Below are 26828 nucleotides of genomic sequence, written 5' to 3'. Positions count from 1 at the left end.
CAGAAAACATAGCATATATAAATACAAGATGTGGGATTCCCCTCTGTATGCTGTGAATACCATTGGTTAATAAAGAAACTGCTTTGAGCCTATAGCAGAGCAGGGCAGAACAGAGGTGGGTGGGGAAAACTAAACTGAACGCTGGGAGAAGAAAGGCGGAGAGGGAGAAGCCACGTAGCCCCAATAGAGACAGATGCCAGAACTTTACCCTACGGTAAGCCACAGCCATGTGACGATATGCAGATTACTAGAAATGGGTTAAATTAAGATATAAGTGTTAGCCAATAAGAAGCTAGAGCTAACGGGCCAAGCAGTGTTTTAAATAATATAGTTTCTGTGTTGTTATTTCGGGGCTGAGCAGCCAGGAACCAACAAGCAGCCTCCTTACAACAAATATATATATAGTAGCCAACTTCCCTTGGCTACTAAAGTTTGTATGGTAAATTTGTACCTAAAGATAACTCAATCTGGCTATATTTGGGTTCACAAGTTTCAAAGACATAAGAATAATCAGGCATCAGATGTCCAGAATTTTCTTCTAGTCTAATACTTTGAAAGAGATGTTTAATAGATTTAGCCAGGAACGTAAGTTCAAAAACAAAGCAATTGCCCATGAATGCAAAACAGACTAATTACTCTCAGATAACTCAGGAAACAGTGTTAAGCAATGCAGGACTCACCGGTTGTCAGTGCTGTGTGCTGGGAAATGTGGGTAAAGGGCACAGAGAAGAGCAGCAATGGACGAGTTAGATGTGCTCAAAGAGTACCTGCAGAGCAAATTCAGTGGAGACAGACATTATTAATTTCCATGCTCATATCTTCCAGGGCCAGCAGAGCGGGGTTCTGTAACAAAGTATACTTGATAAACAAAGTATATCCTTGGTGTGGATACATCTCTTTACAGTCAATCCCTGCATCATTTCCAGAATGACTACTATTCAAAAAAAAAAAAAGTAACATTTTACAAATGTCACAATGCAACCCAGGGATTAATAAACAAGGTTTATCCTAAAACAACAGAGTAAGGATAATGAAGTACTTTATCATTTTGATAAATCAAAATTCAAAGATGAATATTCAGATAGTAACACTAGAAACTTGGAAATTAAACATAACAGTATAGGCTGCTATAAGTATAAATCTTACAGAAAACATAACAATTTAAAAATAAAGCAACCACTAAAAGGCAATGCCAGGGGCTGGAGAGATTTCTCAGCAGTTAAGAGTGTGAGCTGCTCTTCCATAGGACCCAAGTTTGGCCCTCAGCACCCATGTTGGGCAAATCACAACTGCCTGTAACTCGAGCTCCAGGGGAACTGAAACAGGAACCTGCACTCAAGTGTATAAACCCTTCCGTAGACACACACAAACCATAATTAAAAATAAAATATTAAAAAAAATAAAGACAGAAGCAGAGATGAAGAAAAGTGATCCAATCTGAAAGAAAAGCAAGAGGCCATACTAAATAAGATAGGACTTATTTGGAACGAAGAAATTTCAAAAATCATAAAATAAAAAGAATTTTGATAGTTAACATCCCTTTACCCATTCTTGTTGGCTCTTTAATTTTTATTGCTGTTGCAACAATTCAGAGGTTGGGTCCTGTACAAGACAGGCAAGTGCTTTATGACTGAGCTATAGCTCCAGCTTTAAACATTCATAATCCTAAATTACTAGAAAGAAGCAACTGTCACAAAACATAAAAGGAAAATGCACATCTTCCTCATTATCTCTAACTTCCAAATTTTAATTTTTTATACTTCTAGAGAGGTGAAAATAAGCCTATATAACTCAGAAATTAGAGCAGTTGGCCAAGGTCACAGACATCAGATAAGTAAGTAATGCTACAGATAAAAGACAAGATGGCAAGAGACTTCAACCCTCTGCAACTGATGCAGAGTCAATGCAGTTCTAATTAATGTTTTATCAGGTTACTTACTATGAAAAATGACAAATTCCAACATTTATATGAAAAAGGCCAACAACAGAAAAATGTACTTTTAAAAGTAAAACAAAGAAACAAAAATCACTTTTATAGATGTCTCTCATCAACTCTTTTTATTAAGGAAAAACAAAACAAATTCATTACCTTCCTCCTCCCAAAAAGAGAAGACCCAGGGCCATGTGATGGGCCAAGTGGAAACCATAGTTCATCTCTCCACCCGTCTTCATATGCAGATAGCGACAGAGCTGTAACACCTTCAGGTTCCCAGAGCCAGCCATCACCATGGCGAGGGACAGCAGGACAACACTCAGACAGGTTTCGAGGTTGTAGGGCCCTGTCTGGTGACACAAAAACATGACTGTGCATTACCTGTAATTGTGTTTCTTAGTTACCAAAATATCTGACATTGGAAGATTACAAATGTTTGTAACTTTAAAACTAAATTTACAAAAATAAATATTCTGATTATGAAATATAAAGTCAATGTAAAGAGTTTAAAAATATAGCATCATAAATTAACAATGCACCACCCACTGAGAACTGACATTATTCCTACAGACATCATTCTCTCAGAAAATCTTCCCTAAATAAATCAATCTTAAAAAAAAAAAATGGGCTGGAGAGATGGCTCAGTAGTTAAGAGCACTAGGTGCTCTTCCAGAGGTTCTGAGTTCAATTCCCAGGAACCACATGGTGGCTCACAACTACCTGTAATGAGATCTGTCGCCCTCTTTTGGCCTGCAGGCAAACATGCTATATACATAATAAACAAATCTTTAAAAACAAGTCTTCACCATACATACATACATATATTTACAGATGAAAAGCAGACACCACCACATATGCTAACTCTTAAGTGACTGACAAGCAATTTTTATACACAAAAAACTCTACAGCAATGGTTCTGCTATATCCAATATGGAAGAATATATGGAAATGCCATGACTTAAATACTTCGGGAATTTCTGATATTTCTAATTTTTTCGCATTATAAAAACGATTGCATGGGTCTGTGTTGTTAGCCAGAAAATAAAATCTTAGCCGGGCGATGGTGGCACACGCCTTTAATCCCAGCACTCGGGAGGCAGAGGCAGGCGGATCTCTGTGAGTTCGAGACCAGCCTGGTCTACAGAGCTAGTTCCAGGACAGGCTCCAAAGCCACAGAGAAACCCTGTCTCAAAAAACCAAAAAAAAAAAAAAAAAAAAAAAAAAAAAAAAAAAAAAAAAAAAAGAAAAGAAAATCTTGCAGTCTCTTTTTTTTGGCGGGGGGGGGGGCAATGTCTTGAGAACAACTGTATCCTCCCTAGATTTTTTTAATTAAATAACATTTTTTTAATTTATTTTATATACCAACCAGCTTCCCCTCCCTCCTCTCCTCCCCTCCCTTCCCCTTTCCCATCTTTCCCCCCTCTCCATCTGTTCTCCTCCATCACCATTAGAAAGGGGCAGGCCTCCTGTGGCTTGCACAGAGTTCAGTCTTGCCTCCCTAGACTTTTTGGGTTTTTTTTTTTCTTGAAGGAAACTTTTAGTATTCAGTAACATAATAGAATATGAAGTATGACAATCTACAAATATTATATCTCTCTTATTTATTCTCTTGTCACAAAAAATAGAAACACATGCATCCTCCCATGCTAATCAGAGTCTCAAGGGTAACCATATTCTCACCTAATGTAGTATCTTAAAACCAAAACATAAAGATGAGTAGTGCTTCAAATCTCCTTTATAATTCAAATAGCAAAGGTATTTGAAGACCCATGAGTTTCGCGCTTATGAAATTTTCTTTGTTTACTTTATTCCCAAATAGGGAAAAGAAAAAAAAAAAGACTTACTACAGAAGCATTGGGTGCAGATAAATAATTCATAAAATCTTTTGCAAATTTATGCTGGAAGAAGAAAAGAAAAATTGAAAGTTAGAAGTGGCATCTTAAGGCTTTAGTAGTAAAACAGAAGGAGAGCTCACAGCACAGCAGCACGAGCCAAGATCTTCCTCACCAAACAGTTAAATGCTGATAAGTTTTCTGAGCCAGCAAATCGAAAACCCAGAGACAAGCAGGCTCCTGCAATTATGTAGACGTGTGCTTGCCTGAAAACAGATTACAGAAAACATAATGTTGCTATTGTCCTTTAAAAATCCATTATCACCTATCCTCTTGGAATAAAAATAATAAATATTCATCTTCTTCAAACCAATTTTCAGCCTTCTTAGAAGGCTGAAGAAGGCCCTAACCTATCGGCAGATTTCTGTGGATTTTTGCAGATCATGTGACCTTTACTGATATAGCGTGCCTCTTACATGATATTCTTTCATATACTATTAAAGAACAACTTTAAAAGTCTCCCCCCACCATGGAAAGAATGAAAAAGGAGAAAATACAACTATTTTCTACCTCTCCCTCTCCCCCTCCACCCCCTCTTCTCTCTCTCTCTCTCTCTCTCTCTCTCTCTCTCTCTCTCTCTCTCTCTCTCTCTCTCTCTCTCTCTCTCTCTCTCTCGGAAACAGGTTCTCACATGTCCCAGTGTGGCCTTGAACTCACTTATATAGTTGAGGATGCCTGATCTCCTGCCTCTACCTCCTGAGTTTTATACACACACACATGCATACACACACACATGCACACATACACACACAAGCAATCTGTGAACATAATATAAATAATGATTACAAAAATGAGGGATTCAGAATTACTCAAATCAGCCAACGGTTCTCATATGAAAGGAAACTGATCTGACAGGTGCTAACATAGTTAATATTATGTATTACATTACTTACGACAAGGTTTCCAAATTCAAGTCCTCTGAACAAGGCAATTCAATTTCACTCAAAGAGATACTATTTTCTCTTATAATCTGTCAAGACAGAAAGCAAGAATGTCTGAACACCACTGTTATAGCTACGAATATGCCATAAACTAGCTGTCATGGCCGTATTTACAAAAAGTAAACTCCAAAATGAGCGATTTATAAACACATGGATAACCTGATTGTAACAGTAATATATACTAGAACTTACCTATAACTTCATATAAGAACAGGTTATTTCTGTTTTGACAGTAGGCATGTCTAAATTCCTTTGAATTATTTTTTAAAATTGTTTGTGTATTTATTTCTCTATTTATTGTGTGTGCGTGCACACAAATGAGTCATGGTACGTGTACAGGTCAGAGAATTTCTTGTAACCACAATTCTCTCCTAACAAGCACAGGTTACTGAGATTAAACTCAAGTTACAGGCTTGGCAGCAAGAGCCCTTACCGTTTCACTGAGGCATCTCACTGGGCCTCCTTTAGGTCTTTAACAGAACATGTACACTGCGCTTGGGTTTGGCTTCAAAGCCAACTTTAAGGTCACACACCTGGCAGCTCTGTGACTAATCCATAAATGAACATAATGGAAGTTAATCCACTGACAGCTCTTAGAATTAGCAAGCTGTATACAGAAGTCTTTTGTGTTAGCTAGTTATTATTATACAGTTCCACCAGCCATGGTCACAACATCACACTTGATCATCAACTAAAAAAGCATCACTAAGAGCTGGGTGGTGGTGGCGCACACCTTTAATCCCAGCACTCGGGAGGCAGAGGCAGGCGGATCTCTGTGAGTTCGAGACCAGCCTGGTCTACAAGAGCTAGTTCCAGGACAGACTCTAAAGCTGCAGAGAAACCCTGTCTCGAAAAACCAAAAAAAAAAAAAAAAAAAAGCATCACTAAGAATATGAGTTGTAAACAACTGCAAAGAGAAGTCCTCTAGAATCTGGTCCCTTTTTTTCCCATCATCCTATGGTCTCTTTACAAAAAAATAAATTACAAAAAATAAATAAGTAAATAAAAAATAAAAACAGGAGAGATGAGAGAGAGAGAGAGAGAGAGAGAGAGAGAGAGAGAGAATCACTTGCAAGCAGGTAGAGGTGTACAGCAAATAAGAAAAGACTACCAACCCTTAGGTGGAGTGTGGTATGTGCCTGTGAGTCCAGCACTCAGGAGGCAGAAACAGGTGGATTCCAAGTAGGAGATCAGCCAGGTCCTAACAGCCCTTGCTTCTGGGTTGCCCTTGCCCGTCCTATCTGGGTGATTCTGCCCAATGCCCACGTAACCTAATGCACTAAACTTCAGCAGCTTTGCACTAATTATTGCAAATCTTCACAGAAGCCTGATCCACAACAGCCAGAAGCTGAAGCCGCCCAGGTGCCCAACAAAAGACAACAGAAAAGTAACTGACATATTCACATGACAGAATAAACCTAAAGGCTGGACTATGAACATACTCAGTAACAGCACATACCATACTAAGTGGAAGGCTCACACAAAAGATATGTACTGTAGGTGATTTCATTAAAGTCAATTCATCAGTGAGACGAGCACATTGAGTATGGAAGGCTGAGTGTTCAGAGAAGGAGCATACAGGACACAAGCTTGCGTCCACAGGCACACCACTAGTCACATCTCATTAAACAGTACATTTAATTGTGTGTTCCATGATTCAAAAAATTTAACTTAATAGGAAAATAAATATTGATATCTAGTTAATGATACATATATTGATATATTTGGGAGAAGTTCATTATTATTTACAACTTGCAAACATATTCAAAATTATAAATAAAATAATGGGATGGGTAAGCAAACAGATGCGATTAAACGAGCTTATATAGTAAATTATTACCTATAGTATGTATCAGTAACATGGGTGTTCACATAAAGCCCATTCACATTTTAGTTTTGGAAGTGTTCTACTCTGGGTATGGTGTGGAAACAATGCAGGACACACACTGGCAGCAGCTAGTTCTAATAAGGATTCTGAAGTCTTGTTAAAAAGTAGACTGCTGCTTTTAACTAAATACTCAGCTCATTTAGTATATTCTAAGACTGCAAATTTTATAAACAGAATCTTAGATAAATGTGTAACTAGAATAAAACATTAAGAGTGCTCCAGTTTAATTTTAAACAATACAACTTTAAAGCCTCTGAGAGGTTTGTGGTCAATATATGACTTTTTTTTTTTACTTCTTTTCATCTGGTATATGGCATGTATACATGCAAGCTCGTAGGTGTGTATGTGTGGGTGTGTGCATACGCGTGCGCACGTGCGCCTGCACCTGTGTATACATGGGTACAGATGCCTGAGGTTGATGCCAGGCATCTCCCTTGACCCTTCTTCTGCCTTATCCATTGAAGAAGGATCTCTTAATCAAACCCAGAGGTCACCAGCATATCTAGTCTCAGCTGTTCCTTCTCCCACCAGGACTTACATGGGATCTGGGGACCCTAATATCATATCCAGCACATCTATTTCAGAAAGCACCACCACACGAGCAGAGTACTCAGAGTAAGATCGGTGGGAAGACTCCAGCACCACCCATCCCACCATACCAGTCTATACCCTCTATTAGATACATAGCCTGGGGAGGTTCAGAGATAGCCTGGGGAGGTTCAGATAGCCTGGGGAGGTTCAGAGATAGCCTGGGGAGGTTCAGAGATAGCCTGGGGAGGTTCAGCCTCAAGGTTCCAACAGATTTGGGAACTAAGGGCTCGCAAGAAGAATGGTGACATCTAGCAGGACCAGGACACCACAGCTTATGACCACCCCTGCAAAGTAGGACCAGTGTGAAGGAGCAAGAACTGGATGTTTTAACTTTGGACCAATGCAAGCACTCTAGCTGCTATGTCACCTCCTTGGCTCTCAGAATACGCTTTTAAAATGACTATTCCTCTTACTTCAAAAGATAAACGCACAAGATGAGCTGGAAAGACTGCTCAGCAGTTACAAGAATGCACTACTCTGTAAGAGGACCTGAATTCAATTCACACAACCCACTATAAGCAGCTCACAACTGCAATATAATTCCAGCTCCAGGAGGATCTGATGCTTTTTCAAGTATCAGCACTTATGTGTGCGCATGCACACACTTAAAAACAATAAATAGCAATTTTTTAAAAGAAGATACCATAAGGATAAATGATTGTCTTCATGAGAAAAATTATTCTATAGTATGTTGGATATCTTGCAAGAAATCACAATTTATGTTATTAAAGTTACAGTATTTATCATTTGTACCTACCTGAGGAACATTGCTGTCAACCCACTTGGAATTTGGTAAAATATCATCCCATAAAATCAGGCACCGAGCAAGTGTCTTAAAAATGAATTACAGACAAAATTAATTAGGCAAAGTTCACCTATTTCTTAACAATTATAACAGTAAATAAAGATTAGTTCCCAACTAATGATTACTTTAAAAAACCATAGACTATCAGCTAAATATATAAAGATTTAGATTTTAAAGAAAATTAAAATTCAGTTCATCATCATCAAAGTTTCAATGGTTTGCTGGGAAAAAAAAATCACAAAGGAAAGCGCCATAGCTCAGTTTATACATCAATGTAAAGGCTTCCATGTAGTGGTTTGTAGATTAAAGAAATGCAGTACAATTTCAGACAGTACTAAACTATACTCTCATTACAACCTTAACAGTACTATTGCATCCTTAATAATATGAATAATACTGGTCATGAGATGCCTTTTAGTAGGTTTTTTAAACGATAATATAACAAACATCATCCCAAGTATTATTTATCAGGTTGGTCACCTTTCCTAGCCTTCTTAAGCTCTATTTGGGAAACTTCAAAAGAATATTGCCAATTAGAAAAACATAGCAAGTTAAAAGTAAAACCTTTCATGGAAAGGCATTTAGAATTGTAAGCTAAACTTGAGGATCACAAAAATTCCCTTCAAGTCAAGAAAGATAAAAATGACAAAGCACCACACCCTAAGCAAGAGAAATTCTGGCTTCACAAAGTCCAGCAAATACATGGTATCAGGAGCTCGCAGCCAGTCGGCAATGGATCTGTTGGCAGAGGACATCAATGAAGGTTACTGCTCAAGAAGGCCAGGTAATCAAAACTCAAAAGACATCCAATGATTTTTCCCCTCCAGCAAAGGTCTAACTTTTTAATTAATGCTTCACACATGCTGACATAATATTTATTTTTATGTCTCACTATAACATGTCAGTTCCATGAGGATATTTTAGTTTTGTCTTGTTCAATAAAATATCTCCAGTATCCAGAAGACACTGACATAGCATCTGTTACCACTTTGTTAATTCTGCATAGAACTTTCCTAATTGAAGGAATTTAGAACATTGTAGAGTTTCGTGAATCTCAGAATATTTTTCAAATTAAAAGAATTAAGGTGAGTTGGGGACATAACTCAGAACAGACTGAGAAAGCAGAAGGTTTGGTCATTAGAAAAGCTTCTAAACAAAACATAAACCATTTTTATAAATGGTAACCAAATACAGAATAATGCTCAGTATTTCTGGCCTCAACAGTACTCACAAGGATATGCCAAACTACAGAAAGGAACTGGGCAGCTCTTTGGGCTTCCACATCTACTCAAAAGTACCAGGAGGGGAAAAAAAAAACCTTACATCTAGATTAAACAGATGGTCTTTTGATTTTTTAATCATTATTCTCGAAACAATACAGTATTAACAACCATTTATATGGTATGTATAAGTGTATCTCATATTGTAAGTAATCTATAGATGATTTTAAGTACTAAGATGAAGTGCATAGGTTATACACAAATCCCATGCTTTTGTGGGTTCTAGTGTCTTTAGGAGTCCTGGGACCAATAACCTAAACACAGTGAGACAAGAGTCCTGACAATCAGCATTACCAAAGAAAACATAATATAAAGTCTACTCAGCTCCTGTTATCTGAGAGAACAGACATGAGGCTGCTCTAGCACAGGGAAGATACACATTGGAAGATTATACTGCTGAGGGCAAAAAGGATGCCACATGTCATGCAAGGGACAGGTGGGTGCTCATACCTGTTATTGGTTTTTAAGTAGATCATAGCCAAAGCCAGAGTAGCACCTGGACAAGTCACATCCACATTTATAGTATCACCTTCCTGGTGAAAGAAGTTATTCATGTAATAGCTCTGAATTCACCAGGATGAGCATACATACATCAGCACACAACTAACCGTTGGTAAGAAAACACTACTTTGAAGCTAGCCTCTTAGCCCTCCTCCCAGCTTGTAGCATTCTGATCTCTAACTCTGATTTGACTTACTTTGATTTGGTAACTTGGAGATTTATGTTTCTCCCTGTGCATTCCAGTTTGAAAACGCCTATGACCTCCAACCATGTACTGATATAGCTGCTCAGGCACATTGAGATCAGACATACCGATCAAGTTGCTGCCGTGCTGGAAAAATTAAATTACTAAGATGAAACGAAGTCTTACAGCAGTAAATCAGTAACACATAAACCAAGGGACACTTCAGAAGAGGGCATTTTAATTTTGATGTTTCTTCCAATTACAATAAACATTTTACATTAATATCAAGTATTAATTCTCAAAAATTGTAGTTTACATTCATATCTACATTCTTTGGTTTCATAAAATATATAAAGTCAATGAAATAACAACACTGAGAGTAAGGGAAAAGACCGAGTATATATTCAGAACCTGAACTGTGAACACATGAGTACCGTTACTGCACCTGTGATCTCTAAGGCAAGCACAATAACTTAATAAATGCTTACTCAGTATCATGCTCAATTTTGTTGTATTTAAAATGAATTAACTCAATTCAGCAGCCTGTTTGTCCTAGTTAGTTTTGCTTGTTAACTTGATACACCTGAGAGAAAAGCCTCAACGGAGGAATTGTCTAGATGAGACTGGATTGCCTTGATTATTAATTGCTGTAGGAAGCCTCAGCCAAAGTGGAAGGTACGATTCCTAGGCAAGTGGTCCTGGGTTGTAAAACAGAAGTAGTTAAGCATGAGCCTAAAAGCAAGTCAGAAAGTGAGCAAACAATCAGAGTCCTCCATGGTATCTGCTTTGGGTTTCTGACTTGAGTTCCTGCCCAGAATAGAAATGTAAGCAGAAATAAATCTGTCCTCCCCTAAGGAGATTTGGTCAGTTTTTTAATCACAGCAACAGAACAAAGCAAGGACACTACCGAATAGCTACTAGTGAGAATCCCATTTATAATGAGGAGAGGGAGGTGCAACTGAACCCAGCCCAAGGTTACCTACCTAGCTGATGTGGGATTCCCCTCTGTATGTTATAATTACCATTGATTAATAAAGAACTGCTTTGAGCCTATAGCACAGCAGGGCAGAACAGAAGTAGGCGGGGAAAACTAAACAGAATGCTGGGAGAAAGAAGGTGGAGTAAAGGAGAAGCCATGTAGCCCTGCCGGAGACAGATGCCAGAACTTTAGCGGGTAAGCCACAGCGACGTGGAGATACACAGATTAATGGAAATGGGTTAAATTAAGATGTAAGAGTAAGCCAATAAGAAGCTAGAGCTAATGGGCCAACCAGTGATTTAAATAATATCATTTCTATGTGATTATTCTGGGTCTAAGCTGCTGGGGAGGCCAAACAACCAAGCAGCCTCCCTACAACACCTAGCTACTAAATGGCAGGGCTGAATGTCACACACAGCAGTTCTGCTCAACAGTCATGGGGTTGCTTAACCAACAGACAGTAATGTAGTTAAATAATCACATTCACCATGTCTGAACCAAATTTCCAGTCCCAATTCACAGCTTTTTACATAGTACCACCTGCCTCTTTAGCTCCCACATCAGATGTGAAGAGAAAACACATGGGCAACAATGACAGATTTTTAGAATACACATAAGAAGCAACATGTTCCACTACTACATTTTGAATATCATTTAGTTTGACTAGAACATGACATTGGTGGGTTTTCAAGGCAATCAAATTCCAAGTAAAAAACAGTAATTACATGGAATGTTTTTGGTAGTTTTGTAGACATCTCTTGGATGGAGTTAGAGATGAATTAACTTGACACTGCAAAGCAAGAGCTGCTATGGCAACTGTAATATACTGATTAACAGAGAATCAAAAAAAGATTAGGGCTATGGCTAGTGAATATGACATTAAGGCTTCTAATCATAAATATTTTCACTATTTTTCTACTAATGTATGTGTAGAGAGAAAAAGAGTGATCATTATATTTGTGTGAATAAGCATATGTGTCTGAGTGTGGTGCATTTGCATGTGTGTGTAGGTACACATACAAACATGTACGGGTACTTGTGTATAAGAATGCACAGGGACAACAGGAGGATGCTGGGTATCCTACTCTATCATTCTCAGTGTGTACTGAAATCCAAACTCAAGTTTTCATGCTTATACCAAGCATTCTTATCCACTGAGCTATCTCTCCAGACCTATTTTCTTCCAGAGTGATTTACCATTCTTTATCTTATTAGCTCTTGAACGTTTTTCAAGAAATTTCAGAGGTGGAAAGATGGTTCAGTGGTAAAGAGCACTAGCTACTCTTCCAGAGAACCTGGATTCAATACCAAGCACAAACATGGTAGCTATCTGCAACTCTAGTTCCAGGGGGATCCAATGCCATTTTCTGGCCTCTGTAGGCATTGCCCATAAAGGGTGAACAGACATATGTGCAAGCAAAGCATTCATACACATAAAATAAAAATGAAAGAGAAATATCATAGTTTAACTATAAACACATAGAAGTCAAGGACAAGAAATCTTAACGTCTCACTTCACTATAATTTTTCTCCACTGCAAACTTTGGGAAAATAATCCAGAAAGAAGAAAAGACTGGGCTCTGGGTGACACGACAGGATAGCAGAGTGGCATTCAGAGCTAAGTGTTAAGGCTGTTCCTTTCAGTCCACAGATGCACTGGGTAAAAGCAGGGAAGACAGACTACTCACCCCCAAGCAAACCATACCCAGGGCCAGGCCAGCAGCTAAAGAGTAGGACTCTCTGTCAGTGCAATATTCCATTTCCGGACCAGGGGGGCGCCCTATGGAAGGCAGAGAACACAGGTCAAGCCAGCCTATTACAAATCCCAACTTGTAAAAGTTCTAGAGACCAAATGCTTAAGATAAAGACATTGTCCAAAGAGCATCCAATTTAACAGCTGATCTCAAGTTCCCAAAGGTTCTTAAATGTACCTATCAAAGCTTCTATCAGCAATGACTTTCAAATACTGTGAAAACTTGGATTTTACCAGAAAGTTGCCAAGAAGTAAGAATTATAGTTTTGAAAGAGACAATTACTTTGGGCAGGCCAGAAGGCTCAGTGCTGCTGAGCCTGACAATCCGAGTGCCATTTCCAGGACACGCATGGTGGGAGAGCAACTCCAGCAAACTGCTGTCCTCCCACACTGGAGCTCACCCCAACAACACTTTAGAAAGCAGACAATTACTCTTTTAAAAAAAAACTGTTTTCACCAAAAAGTAAATTAAAACCATTTTAATCTGATTTTTATTATTTTCAAGTATATTCATCAGATGTGATTTAAAATGTTCAAATACTAATAATAAATAAAATATGCACTTACTTTATGCTTTTAAGTTAAAAACTGTTTCTAGATTTTATTTGATTTTATATAATATCATGTGTACGTGCTTATGATAAAAATTCATACTTTTAAATGCACTGCATTCTACTAACTCTCTGCTTTAGGGCATCAGTTTTCATCCGGTGCATATCAGATACTTACATTACGATTCATAACAGTAGCAAAATTATGAAGTAGCAATGAAATAATTTTATGGTTGGGGTCACCAGAACATAAGGAACTGTAGTAAAGGGCCGCAGCATCAGGAAGGTTGAAACCTGCTGCTTCAGAAAACGAGTGTGTTATGTATAAAGACCTCTCCCTTAAGAAAGAAGTTTATCCTTCTGGAATTATTCTCCGGGGTGGGGGGAGGATGACATTCAAAAGAGAAAAATTACATGAAGGTAATCAGTATAATACTTATGTATGCTAGCAAAGAGATAAAAACAGCTTCTGAAAGTAGCTGGAAAAGATGGCACATGCTATAATCCCAGCACTTGGGAGGTGGAGGAAGCAGTTCTAGGCCAGCCTGGGCTGAGACCCTACCTTAAAAATAAAGGGGGTGGAGGGAGCTGGAGAGATGACTCAGTGGTTAAGAGCACTTGTGCTCTTCCCGAGGACCCAGGTTTGATTCCCAGCACCCACATGGCAACAGCTAACAATTGTCTGTAATTCCAGCTCCAAGATATCAAACACCCTATTTCTGGCCTTCGTGAGCACTGCACATGTTACACAGACACACACAGGCCAAACATCCACACATAAAACAAACTAAAACAATTTTAAAGCAAAAAGAGAGTTCTAACAATTAAGTATTTTAGAAAACTTCATAAGATACACAGTATTAATTTTAAAAGATACTTATGACAATGAAGCATTTTCAAAGGCAGAATATAAATACCATGTGCATACGGATCAATGATGAAACCTTGCATGCAGAATAGGAAAGAGGTGGGCTACGGCTGGGCGACAGTGTTCCCATCACTAGACAGATGACGGAGGACTCTCATTGGTTAATAAAGAAACTGCCTTGGCTTTTTGATAGGGCAGGATTTAGATAGGTGGAGTAGACAGAACAGAATGCTGGGAAGAAGGAAAGTTAGACAGTCACCATGAAGTCAGCCTCCAGGTCAGACATGCTGAGTCTTTCCCAGTAAGCCACCTTGTGGTGCTACATAGATTATTAGAAATGGGTTAGTCAAGATGTGAGAGTTAGCCAGTAAGAGGCTACAGATAACGGGCCAGGCAGTTTTAAATGAATACAATTTGTGTGCTGTTATTTCGGGTGTAAAGCTAGCTGTGTGGGAGCTGGGTGGGACGAAAAGCAGGCCTGCTCGCCTCATCACTACAGACAGACTGTGGTACAGCAGCATTTACTTATCCTCTAGCTTACTGGTTTCTCAACCTGCCTACTGCTGTGTCCCTTTAATACAGTTCCTCATGTCATGATGACTACCAGCAATAACATTATTTTCATTGCTACTTCATAACTGTAATTTTGCTACTGTTATAAATGTATCTGTGTGGTTGGAGAGATGGCTGAGCTGGAGTGATGGTTCAGAGGTTAAGAGCACTGACTGCTCCTTCTAGAGGTCCTGAGTTCAATTCCCAGCAATTACATGGTGGCTCACAACCACCTATAAATGAGATCTGGTGCATCTTCTGATCTGCAGGGACACATGCAGGCAGAACACTATATACATACTAAATAAAAAAACCTTTAAAAAATGTATTTGTGTTTTCCAATGGTCTTAGGCAACCCCTGTGAAAGGCTGAGAACCACTGTTCTAGATGAACAAGCTCTAAACAGCAGTGCTAGGGACCTTCTGGGTACTTTTTTCAGACCCATAATTAATGCGACTTTATATTTTGGTATAGGAATGTTTCAATTTTGTGAATCATTTCTATCACTATGGCAGATCAAAGTCGCAGCCATTATCTTCACTGTCCTGTGGTACATCCACCTCATGAAATGGCTTTTGGGTGGATCTGCCCAAAGTGACATGACTTTGGCTGGCACAACAGCAACGGACTAAAACTTTTGTTAGCAAGTCTCCTACATACACATCACAAGAGAAAACACACCCTCTAGCCTGGCTCCTAGAAGAGGTGAAACAGAACCAGAGTAACCAAACTACAGATCTGCAGCCTAAAGCAGAACCAGCAGGCCAATTTAACTGTCGTTCGTTATGTAGAAGTGTGGCGGCAACAGTTATGTGATGCTATCATGCTAAAGGATAATGCATCCTCACTAACACACTCTAGTTCAGAAACCTCAAAAGTTACTTTCCATGCTTTCCCTACTGGCAGCCAACACTGTTCTGAAAATATTAAGTGCCAAATTCTAGAAATAAAAAAAATGCCCTATTTCACTTAAGCATCATAATCCATCCTACCTATTCTAAATCTCAGTGGAACCTCCATATATTAGGAAAAATCCTAAAACAAGCTGCTCTGTGGGTGCCAAAAAAAAAAAAAATCAAATTAAACCAAATTAAAATGCCCATGTTTTATTAAATGCAGCATTCTCAGGTGGCCAAGAGCATGGCAGGGGAGACAGAAAACTGGGAAGCACATGTAAAACCCAGGACCACGTATTCCTCCTCTGAGAACCCACTTAAATACCCTATGGGAGGGGCATGCTGGGATTTGGAGTCCAGACCAACCCAACTCCCAGACCAGGGGGCTGGGATGGATGCCAAGGACTAGGGTGATGCTCCCAACTTAACATCATTGTTAATTCATTAACTTATAAGTTAAACTTACATATACAGTGGTATACAGTGGTCTCATTATCTATAGGTTCTGTACCCATGGACTCAACCAACCACACACCAAAAATATTTTTTAAGTTTTATCTGCACTGAACACAGAGACTTCCATCATTATTCCCTAAACAATACAAGTGTAAAAATTGTATAGCATTTACATTAAGATGTAAATCCTTTACATTTCACCAGTGATTAAAAGGAAACTGAAAGGTATGAGGTGAGCACAAGAAAGAGACAAATCACTTGGTTATTTTTCGAGTGTTTTTATCCAACAGAAGAAAACAATGTGCCATTAGGAACCACAACAACCTAGTCTGAAGTGAAGATCACTGCTAGCCACTGCCTTGTGTGAGATGAACAACATACTCACGTGTCCCCCAAGCTCAGCAGTGAGTTTGCCAATCCAGGCTTACCACCTACACAGCAACAGAAGCCCTGGCTACATTATTTGTTCAGTTTTACTTTTTTTTCTTTTAAATAAGTATCTGGTCATTCTGTACTAATAAAAGCTACTCTTTGTTTTCCTTAATTTTCAAAATTTATTATTTTCTATGGGTATATGTTTGAGTGAAAATGTACACTGTAAAGATTAAGCAATATTGACTGCATACCTATTTCAGCCAAGAGGACCTCGGCAGTATGTCTGTGAGCTGTGCCCTGATAAACAAGGCCAATGCCAACCACTGCAGCCACTTGGACATTGTGAGGCACATCAAGCTCTGTGGATGTTGGGGGTAGGAGAGCAGGAACATGAATGCTAAGAAGCCGGGTAATTGACATGTCCATGGTGCCAAGTTTTGCAGCAGAAACACCAAGCAGCAATCCAATGCTTGTCATTTCATGGCCCTACGAAAGCAAACAAAATAAAGCTCAGACACTACCACAACAAATATGGCTTTCTTAAAATTGTGTGTGTGTGTGTGTGTATCATTAATTTTTCAGAAGCCAGAGATTGACTTTGGATGTTGTTTCCTGGAAGCCGTCCATCTTAGTTCTTGAAGCACAGTCTCTCAGGCACCTAAGACTCACACTCAGGTGGCTGGCCACCAGCCAGACCCCAAGTGCCCTTTGCTTCACCTCCCAGCACCACAACTGCAAAATGCTCCACCACAGCTGGCTTTGTTGTGTGAGTGTTGAGAACCAAACTCAAGTCTCCATATTTGCATGGTAAGCACTTTATTAAGCCATCTCCCCAGCCCCACAATAGTTTTAGATAAAATAACGCCTGCCTCTTTCAATAAGCATCTTTACATGGCAGGCACTGAGTATAGTGGCAAACTAAACACATGTGGTACCAGCTCTTATAGTGTTCTAATGGGGGAAAACATGCTAAATTAAAAACACAAAAACCTACAATTAAAATTGGTTTACAAATACAGAGTATAGGAGACTATTTAAAGGAGACTAATAATTTTTTATTAGGAGGAGCTAGAGAATTATTAGATATCTCTAAAGAACCTGAACATATTAGCCAGAAAAGTGGCAGAAAGTGGGACACTCAAAGGAAAAACAATGGAAAAGCAGTACAATGGCTGGAGAAGTGAGCAGGACCACACAGGCCCCAGAAGCAGACAGCAATGGGGGACTGAGTAAATGGTTCTGAGCAAGGGCCATACACTGATTTACACTTTAGGAAGACTGCTTCCTGCTACGAGATGAACATACTTAGAGGCGCAGGAATGAAACAGGGCAAGTTAACAATTAGGAGGCAGGGCAGCAGATATGTGTTGCACAATGCCAGGCATGGGATGACAGGTTCTCACCTTAGTTAAGTAGTCATGGATATTGAGAGTAGCCAGCTTGGTAAGATGCCCATTCAGACCCAGGGCCATGAGAAATCCAGCGTACTCATTGGCTAACTCCGCATGCTTTGGCTTGTTGTAAACAATCCAAGCTGAGTCTATCTGGGAGGCAGGGGCTATCTTCAGGCCAGCAGCCACACCATTATGGAAGCTGGCCCAGCTTGTCATATTGGGAGGCACATCGATGTTCCCACTATTAAGATCTACAGTTGTGTTTCGTGGAGGGGCTCGCCCTAAGTAGAGAAAGAAGTGAATTAAGAACATTTACAAAATTAAAACTCAGGTCTTTGAAATAAGGTTGCCTTTATTGCATTCAAAACCCTATTGGGGGTTGGAGAGTTTGCTCCACCGTTAAGAGCACTTGTTTCTCTAGCAGAGGACCCAGGTTCAGTTACCAGCACCTATATGGCTGCCCACAACCCTTTGTAACTCTGTTCCCTGGAAATCCAATGCCTCTTCTAACCCCTTTGGACTCCTTCTCACACATGAGACACATACATACACATTATACACACACACACACACAAACACACACGCATGCATACATACATCAGCTGGGCATGGTAATATGTAATTACCATGGTCATGTAATCCCAGGACCCCAGAGCAAAGGCAGGTGAAACTCTGTGAATTGGAATCCAACATGGTCTACATACAATCCAGGTCAGTCAGGGTTCAGGGTTACATAACTCTGTCTCCAAAACCAACAAACAAACCGTACAGTTTATAATACTTCAGAGTCCATTTTGCTAACACACAATAAAATAACTGATTATCTGGTCCGGGTTCTCACTGTTCTGCAGTAAGTATTTGCAACTGCAGGGAGGCACAATGAAACTAAATGGAGATCAGCATCACAGTTTAACTACAGGAATAACAAATTCCAACAGATGAAAGCAAAGTAAATTTAAAGAGACAAGGACCTTCAGAAATATGCCCTAACTGATTCATATGTCTATGCCTCAGCACACAGATATCTGTAAATACCTAACAACATGTTAGATATTAAAAATGCCAAATGTGGAGCTGGAGAGATGGTTGCACTGTCAGGACCACTTCCTGTTCTTTAAGAAGACCTAGAGTTTGGTTCCCAGCATCTACGTCAGGTGACACACCCACCTGTAACTACAGCTACAGGGGATCTACCACTTCCACAGGCACCGACACATGCACACACATGTACACACATATACAACAGTTTCATTTAAAATGCTAATCCTGACATTTAAGAGGCCAAGTCAGGAGGATAGAAATTTTGAGGTTAGCCTGAGCTACATAGCAAGACAATGTGTCAAAACAGAAAGTGTCTGTTTACAGAGAAGTACCTAGTGAATCAGAAAGGAACATTCTCTACTGTGATGGTCTGAGAGATATAAATTAAATGTTTGTGATGTTTTAAGTTCAATCTGGATTTTTCTAATTCCTTTGAGTTTTGATACATATTGTATACACAGACATGACCATACCTTTGTATTATGAATGGTTTATGTTAGTTTAATTCATCAGTGGACATTTTGAGACTGATGTGATGTCCGCTGTGCCAAGATGACAACATAACAGACATTCAAAATAAATACTGATTATTGTACAAAGCTACCGAAATCTTTAGAACTTTGAAAACACCATTTTAAAGATGTCTAAAACATCACTGAAAACAAATTCTGAGTAGATGAATAGTGGCTGATTTGTATCCTCCAGCCACAAAGAAGAATGCGTGTCTCAAGACAACCTAAATATTGTACAAATAGACTTGAAGATTATTTAAAATTCAAGTCTCACATTTAAAAACAAAACAAAACAAACAGGATCTTACTGTGTAACCCGGCTGGAACTCTATCTCCTAAGTGCTGGGATTAAAGGCAGGCACCACCACACCCAGTCCTAAATTGTTTTGCCTTTATCAACAACTCTCTGAACTTTTTTATTTTTAAAAATAATCACAATAAAACACAAAATTAGTAATAGCTGATATTCCATCTACTAAAGGCTTCCAGCTAGTGGCACTATTCCAGAAGATGGTGGTATTTGGTGAGGTATGGAAAGTATTGAAGGAAATGAGCCACTGAAAGCTAGTCTTGAGGCTTATAGCCCCTCCTGTGTGTTTCCTAATTGTTTGAATTTGAGGAAGCTCCAGTCCATAGTTGTTCCTGTCATGTTTTCCTTGCAATCATGGACTGTATCCCTATAAACCATGAGTCAAAGTGACTCTTCCCCTAAGTTGCTTGACATAGTATTTTGCCATAACCAAGAGAAAATTAAATAATACAATTTGCTATATGAGCATCAATAACCACTATAGTGCTATTAATGCTTAAAATCAATGAGAGCACAGAAGCACTGCTTTGGTTTTAACAAAAATAATACAAAAGAACCCCACTGGTCAGCAGGCAGTAGTGGCACACGCCTTTAATCCCAGCACTCGGGAAGCAGAGGCAGGCAGATCCCTGTGAGTTTGAGACCAGTCTGGTATACAAGTGCTATTTCCAGGACAGGCTCCAAAGCTAGAGAAACTCTGTCTCAAAAAAAAAAAAAAAAAAAAAAAAAAAAGCATACCTGTCAAATTTAATTTAGGAATAGGCAATGGCTCTGTTGGAACAGGATGATATGAAAACAAGGTAAACATTCCTCGTCCTACTGGAAGGGCCATAGTTCGCTGACACAACTGGAGCAGTCTATAATAAAATACAAAACAACACACAAACTGTTAAGAGAGTTCATAGTTGGACTCTAGGCGGTAATTATTCAAGAGGGACTAAGATACACAATCAAGTCCTCACAAAGCACCTCCGCTCCAGACATGGGAGGGTGAGAAATTCCTCTCACAACTCTTACATCTTCAGGATGCTGAAGCAGACACACATTGCCTTATTTGCTTTAAATGAGACCCAATCTCCTGAGGTAGAAAACACAACTAACTACATTCTACTCTGACTGATGCTAACCTGGTCTAAGGAAAGTACATTATTGGGTGGTTCCTCTTAGTGTTAGTTTCAGTTGAGCTGCATCAGTACACACAAATCCTCCTCATTCTTTATACCAACACTGCCTCAAAAACACCACTGCCTCTGTGTGTTGTACACAAAGGAAAGAGTCACCAGATCTACACACCAGGTATGCTCAGTTAAAATGGCTTCTGTTGCTCACACTGGAAAACTAACACCCCATGCTTGTTTCTACACTGAATTTACTCTATATAGGCCCCTGAGACAAAAACTAACAGAAAATTTGGAAGGAGGCATTCCTACTTAAGAAAAGTTTTTAAACATTGCATTTGAGATTAAAGAAAGTCCCTTCAGAGGCTAACACAGGGCTGACACTCTGCAGACAAAAATATTCACTAGGCTGGTTTCCCCTAATTACATAAATGCGCTGCTTCTCTAGCTCATTGCAGCGGATCCTAACATTCCAATGTCCTAACATTCCTTGGAACAGGCAGGAAATTGAAATCCATGAAGCTGGGTCCCACAGAATGTTTTAGTAAAAGCTTTATATATAATCCAATTCCACTTGCAAAAGTCATAAAATAAAGCAATAGCACCAATGCTGTAGCCCCTGGATGCATGACACCACTAACAGGATGCTTAACAATCCCATCAAGCATCAAGAAAAGACCTCCAATTAGACTACCATCGACTGACCAAAAGATACATTCTGATTTCAGATATAATAAAACAAGTGGTTCTCAACCTGTGGGTCATAACCCCTTTCACAGGGCTCACCTACAACCAGCTGCATATCAAATATTTACATTACAATTCATAACAATAGCAAAATTAGTTATGAAATAGCAACAAAAATAACTATGGTTGGGAGTCACTACAACATGAAGAATTGTATTAAAGGATTACAGCATTAGCAAAGTTTAAAACCACTATACTAAAAGACTAGAGAGAAAAAAGAATCAACACACTGTTAATAATGGCTGACTAGAATGAGCTTTTCTATGCACTATGAAATATTTTAAGTGTTATGTAAAAGAACTGACCTGATGCCAACAACTGATGAGGTATAACTGTTACACTCGTGTCTATTACAGCTGAGGCAACTCAAAGAATAACAGGTTAAGTAATTTATCCACGTTCATCCAGGAATGGTGCTAAGCCTTACTACAAGATCCCCCACTCCTAACTATGTGCTCTATCCTCAATTTCAAGTCCTAACATGAGTCCATGTGGTGAGGAAATAGAGAGAAATTAGGATTTTTGGTAGACTGTAGCAAAGCATGAGTGATGGCTGCCCTTGAAACCATCTAAGAAAGAGAAGCTAGGCTGGTGCACACACCTGTAATTCCAGCTCCTCAAATCAGGAGCCCCAGTACAAGCTCTGCCTGTGCTAGAGTGACATCAAGGTCAGCTAAGCAATTAAGTAAGTTTGACACCAGGGGAGGACGAGAATAAAGAAAAGCAGAAGGAGAGCAGAGTCAGTCACTTAACACTCCTATCTCCACAGATGGAGCCAGTACAGCACCTGCCTCACACCTCCTGAAACTAAGCTCCTAAGTTATGTCAAAGAGTTCTTCACAGCAACAAAAAAGTAACCAATACAACTGGTGTGAGTTTAAACCACACTAAAAATTAGCAAACAAGTACCTCAAAATCTCCTCCTGAATTACGACACAGGTCCAGTGTATGCTTCACTGACAAATTCTCTGACTGTCTTAGATTGGCCTTTTCTGAAGTATGCTGTTATATTTCATGAGGAGGAGGTTATAATTATATCCTCAAAAACCAAAAATATTTTAAAACATACATGACTTACTGAGGTTAGATATAAAATTAAAATAAAAGGTAGATTTTTTTAACTTCAACTAAGTTGCTTTGCTTTAGCTTTTAAGTATCCTAAATGCAAAAACAAACAACAACAAAAAAATTAGGTAAGTATTATAGTTTAATTTCTATGGCTGTGATAAACGACCTTGACCAAAAGCAATCTTTGATAGGAAAGAGTTTATTTGTCTTAAAACCCCAGGTTACAGTTCATTATAGAAAAGGAAGTCACAGTGCAGAGTCTGATCCACATCATAGCCACAAGCAAGAGCAGGAGAGAGAATACACCCATACTGCTCAGTAGTCTGCCTCTTGCTCAGGTAGCTCTCTTCATTCCTAGCCAGTCCAGGGCTCAGCCAATGAAACTGTACTGCCCAGTCAAGGTTGGTCCTCCTAGCTCAATCAACAAGCAAGACAGTCACCCCCACACCAACCTGATCTAAGTAATTTCTCAAATTAAATTCTCTTCCTGGGTAATTCTAGATTATAGCAAGTTAACATTTAAAACTAACCACCAAACTAGTAAGATGGTTTAGTGAGAAAAGGCACTTGCCACTGAGCCAAATGGTCTGAGCTGGATTCTCCTAAAGCCTAGTAGAAGGAAAGAACCAACCAACTCCTCTGGCCTCCACATACTCACTGCAGTGCATACATACCACACAAATACAAATAAATGTTTAAAAAAAGAAAAGTTAAAATATTAAAGGAAAACAAACAAACAAACTAGTCTCAAGTGTAACACACTGGACAAGAGATGAGCCATTTTACCTGTTTTCTTTCTCTTCAATGAACTCATGGTCACTGAGTTCCGGGTACTGCACCACATTGACACGGACAGGCTGTGCACTCTGAAGCAGTCTTCGCACATCCTGCACCCGTAGATCTTCACTCCATATTAATGACATAACCTCATGATTCAAGTCATTCATACCATCGTCTTCCTCCTCAGCCTCGGTTCCTGAAGACACATCTGATGAGAGCACCTGCATAACAGACTCTATTGCAGTGATCTGAAAGGCAGTTGCGTGTCTAGACTGAGAGGGCAAACAGGTTAATGGAACACAACTCTACACTAGAGGTAGGCTTCCTGAAGTCACTCAATACTGTCATACAAGCTCAGCTCTTCGGTACTGGGAGAGCATTATGTCACCCAAACTGGTCACACCCTCCTGATCCCATTATCACCCTAAGCCTACATAAGTATGTAGTTCCTACAAATCTTCTTAGAGTACTGCACTGGAGTCATTCTTTATTAAAGTGAAGAAATGAGTTTATATTTAGAGTTATAATCAGGGAGTTGAATCTACTAAAACAATCCATCTGCTATTTTTTTTTCTTCAGGGAAGCCAGTTACTCCAAACAGAAGATGAGGAACTCACTATTAGTGCAGGACTGACGCCTACTTCAACATTAACAGAAGCAGAGGAATAAAACCTGGAAGGACACACCAGCAAAGGCTGACCGAAGCAGCAAAAGACTTGGGAGTGTGACTGGTTTTCACTTTCCATTTCTACACACCTTTTAGAAAGGGAACCTATCCTGCGAACCTCACCTGTGCTCTCTCGCAGGGCTTCCCAGCCCCGTGCTTCAGTCTGACTACAACACGATGTGCACTGCATGGACACTCCATCTCCTCTCAAGCAAAGTTCTACGCTCCAATAAAAGATTAGATCCTATTTAAAATGCTAGAGTTTTCTTATTAGTGTGGAGGAAACAAAGCTAGCCTGGGAAAAAAATGGTGTGTGTGTGTGTGTGTGTGTGTGTGTGTGTGTGTGTATATGTGTGTGTATACATACATACACATACATACATATGTACATATATATACATATACATACATATGTATATGTATGTGTATATATGTGTATACACACACACACACACACACACACACACACACATATATAAAACCAGATAAAAACTTACTTTGGTTCCTATGGAATAACTATCAAAAACAAACTATAACCATGCTCTACACAGCACTTCCTTCAAGAGCACACACACATGACAGTGCTTCCCTAAGATAGGATCTATGTCTAGTGACCCAGCTACAAACACTGTTGTGCTTGCACATCAGAATTGCCTAAGGACACATTTCTCAGAATGTATGCCATCATTAGACAATATATAACTGTATTCTAATGGATAACTTAGCTAGAGAACATAAACCCAAACAGCAGAATCAAGTTGAAATTTAGCCTCAAATAACTGAAGAAACAAAATTTAGACAAACTTGCCTAGGCTGCCATTTAAATAATTTATAGATTAATATTTCTAGTGTTTATGAGCTGAAGGCTCCCAGAAGCAAAAGAAATCTAAATGCCAAAGATCTTTGTGTGCATGTATGTGTTTGGGACAGGGACTCACTATGTAGTTCAGAACTCATGGTGACTCTCCTGGCTCAGTCTTCCAAGTTCTGATTACAAGCAATGTATTACCACACCTGGATTTTCTTGGTCATGAAAATAAGAATGGATTTATAGTTAAAACAGGACAAATACAAAGTCAACTAAAGTTGCGATTTATACACAAATTTGAGATTAGACTCCCGTGGGAACTGATTCTAGCTCAAGTCCGAGGCAGGCAACTGCTGGGTTAGGAGAGCCAGTGTGACTCAGCCACAGTTACAGCACACCGACGACAATGTGCTGGCTCACAGGCTAACAGAACAAGCCTGGTTCCCACGGTTTGCTCAGAGATGTCACACAGATCTCTGTGAGCCCTATGCCTGTCAGCCTGGTCTACAGGGAGATCCTGTCTCAAAAACAAACAAACAAAAAATGCTAATTTCTAGGCTTCTTAGAACCCACTCTGAAACGGGTGTAAAGAAGGAGAGTCTTTAAGGCACCTAAATAACTAACCCTAGTGGAGAACATATTCTTCCTCAGGCTTCAATCTTCCTGTTACTCAGGGATTGTGCAAATATATTTATACCTATTTAAAAGGCTAAATTCAAGAAATCCAATCTCTTAAAAAATATGAATGAGAACACAATTATTATTAAAGTCAGCCAAACTGAGGGTACAGAGGCTCTCAGTTTTCCCACGTAGTTAACAGCTGCTTCCACAGGAATAAGTAGCTGAACAGGCATGGCCAGTGGCTTGCTGACTCTGTACCTGTCCTGACTCTGGGCAGAGAAAGGTACACGCAAGACAGGGCAGTCACTAAGTCCACAGCTCCCGTGTTCAATTATAAACTTCATCTGACTTACAAAAGGCACACTGTAAACACAGTCACCATAATGTAAAGGTACAAAGAGAGCCGGGCGGTGGTGGCGCACACCTTTAATCCCAGCACTCGGGAGGCAGAGGCAGGCAGATCTCTGTGAGTTTGAGACTAGCCTGGTCTACAAGAGCTAGTTCCAGGACAGGCTCCAAAGCTACAGAGAAACCCTGTCTTAAAAAAAAAAAAAAAAAAAAAAAGAGAGAGAATAGAAGGCAGTTCCACTCTGACTTCATCTGACGCTAAACTGAACTTCCTGTGTTGATACTCACAGATTTGCCTCTGGGTAAGTTTCCTTCACAAGCCTGCTTGGAAAGATCCTGCCGTCCAATCAAGAGGCAGACAGCTTCTGACCAGTCTGAATCAGGCTGCTCCCGACAGTGATAGATTGCATCCCTGATGGGAAGAGCAATTCCAAAGGGAAGAGTCTCCAAATCTCTTAAAGTGAAACCTTGAAGGAAAACAAAGGAAGAGACTGTCGGTTAGATCTGCCACTTCCCTGATCATCCTCAAACTAGTGAGTCAACAAACACTGAAGTCCACCAGTACGGGGGGGGGGGGGGGGGGGGGGGGGGGAGAGAGACAAGGACAGGAAACAGCAGTAATTCTCACCATAACTACATAACTAACAATGCTGTAAACTGGTACCATTACTCTGGGAGTTGGCAAGAAAAGATATCTCCACCCCTCTGGTCACAAAAAAAAACACTGTGCACATGTGCACCAAGATAGAATAATAAAAATATCAAGTAGGAACTTTGTTTCATTATGGTGACTAGAAAGGAGAGTAAGGCAAGTCCCACTGTCTGTCTTCAATAAAAGACTTAAAACTATATGAATCAGCCCAGGTGAATGTGGTACTTGTATGTAGATACACAAAACACTCAAACATACATTCCTAAGCAAAATATAAAGATGACTAATGAAGAAAAGCAAGGCAAAGGTCATATATA

General features: G+C 39.5%; 1 protein-coding gene across 1 annotated transcript in view; it reads right to left on the bottom strand.

The window, feature by feature from the left end:
• Window positions 1-26828, bottom strand: part of Anapc1 (anaphase promoting complex subunit 1) — a 77281-nt gene that overhangs the window by 15028 nt on the left and 35425 nt on the right. The window contains 15 exon segments of the mRNA XM_042055054.1: window positions 681-767; window positions 2090-2283; window positions 3778-3831; window positions 3941-4031; window positions 4719-4795; window positions 8003-8077; window positions 8710-8788; window positions 9781-9863; window positions 10028-10162; window positions 12683-12774; window positions 16697-16931; window positions 17849-18120; window positions 20441-20559; window positions 23422-23636; window positions 26148-26326. Coding sequence (XP_041910988.1) covers window positions 681-767; window positions 2090-2283; window positions 3778-3831; window positions 3941-4031; window positions 4719-4795; window positions 8003-8077; window positions 8710-8788; window positions 9781-9863; window positions 10028-10162; window positions 12683-12774; window positions 16697-16931; window positions 17849-18120; window positions 20441-20559; window positions 23422-23636; window positions 26148-26326 — 1987 coding nt within the window.

The sequence above is a fragment of the Arvicola amphibius genome, chromosome 5 (assembly GCF_903992535.2).
Source record: "Arvicola amphibius chromosome 5, mArvAmp1.2, whole genome shotgun sequence".
Classification (NCBI taxonomy): Eukaryota; Metazoa; Chordata; class Mammalia; order Rodentia; family Cricetidae; genus Arvicola; species Arvicola amphibius.
Note: the sequence above shows the minus strand (reverse complement) of the source record. Positions and strands in the feature narration are given on the sequence as shown.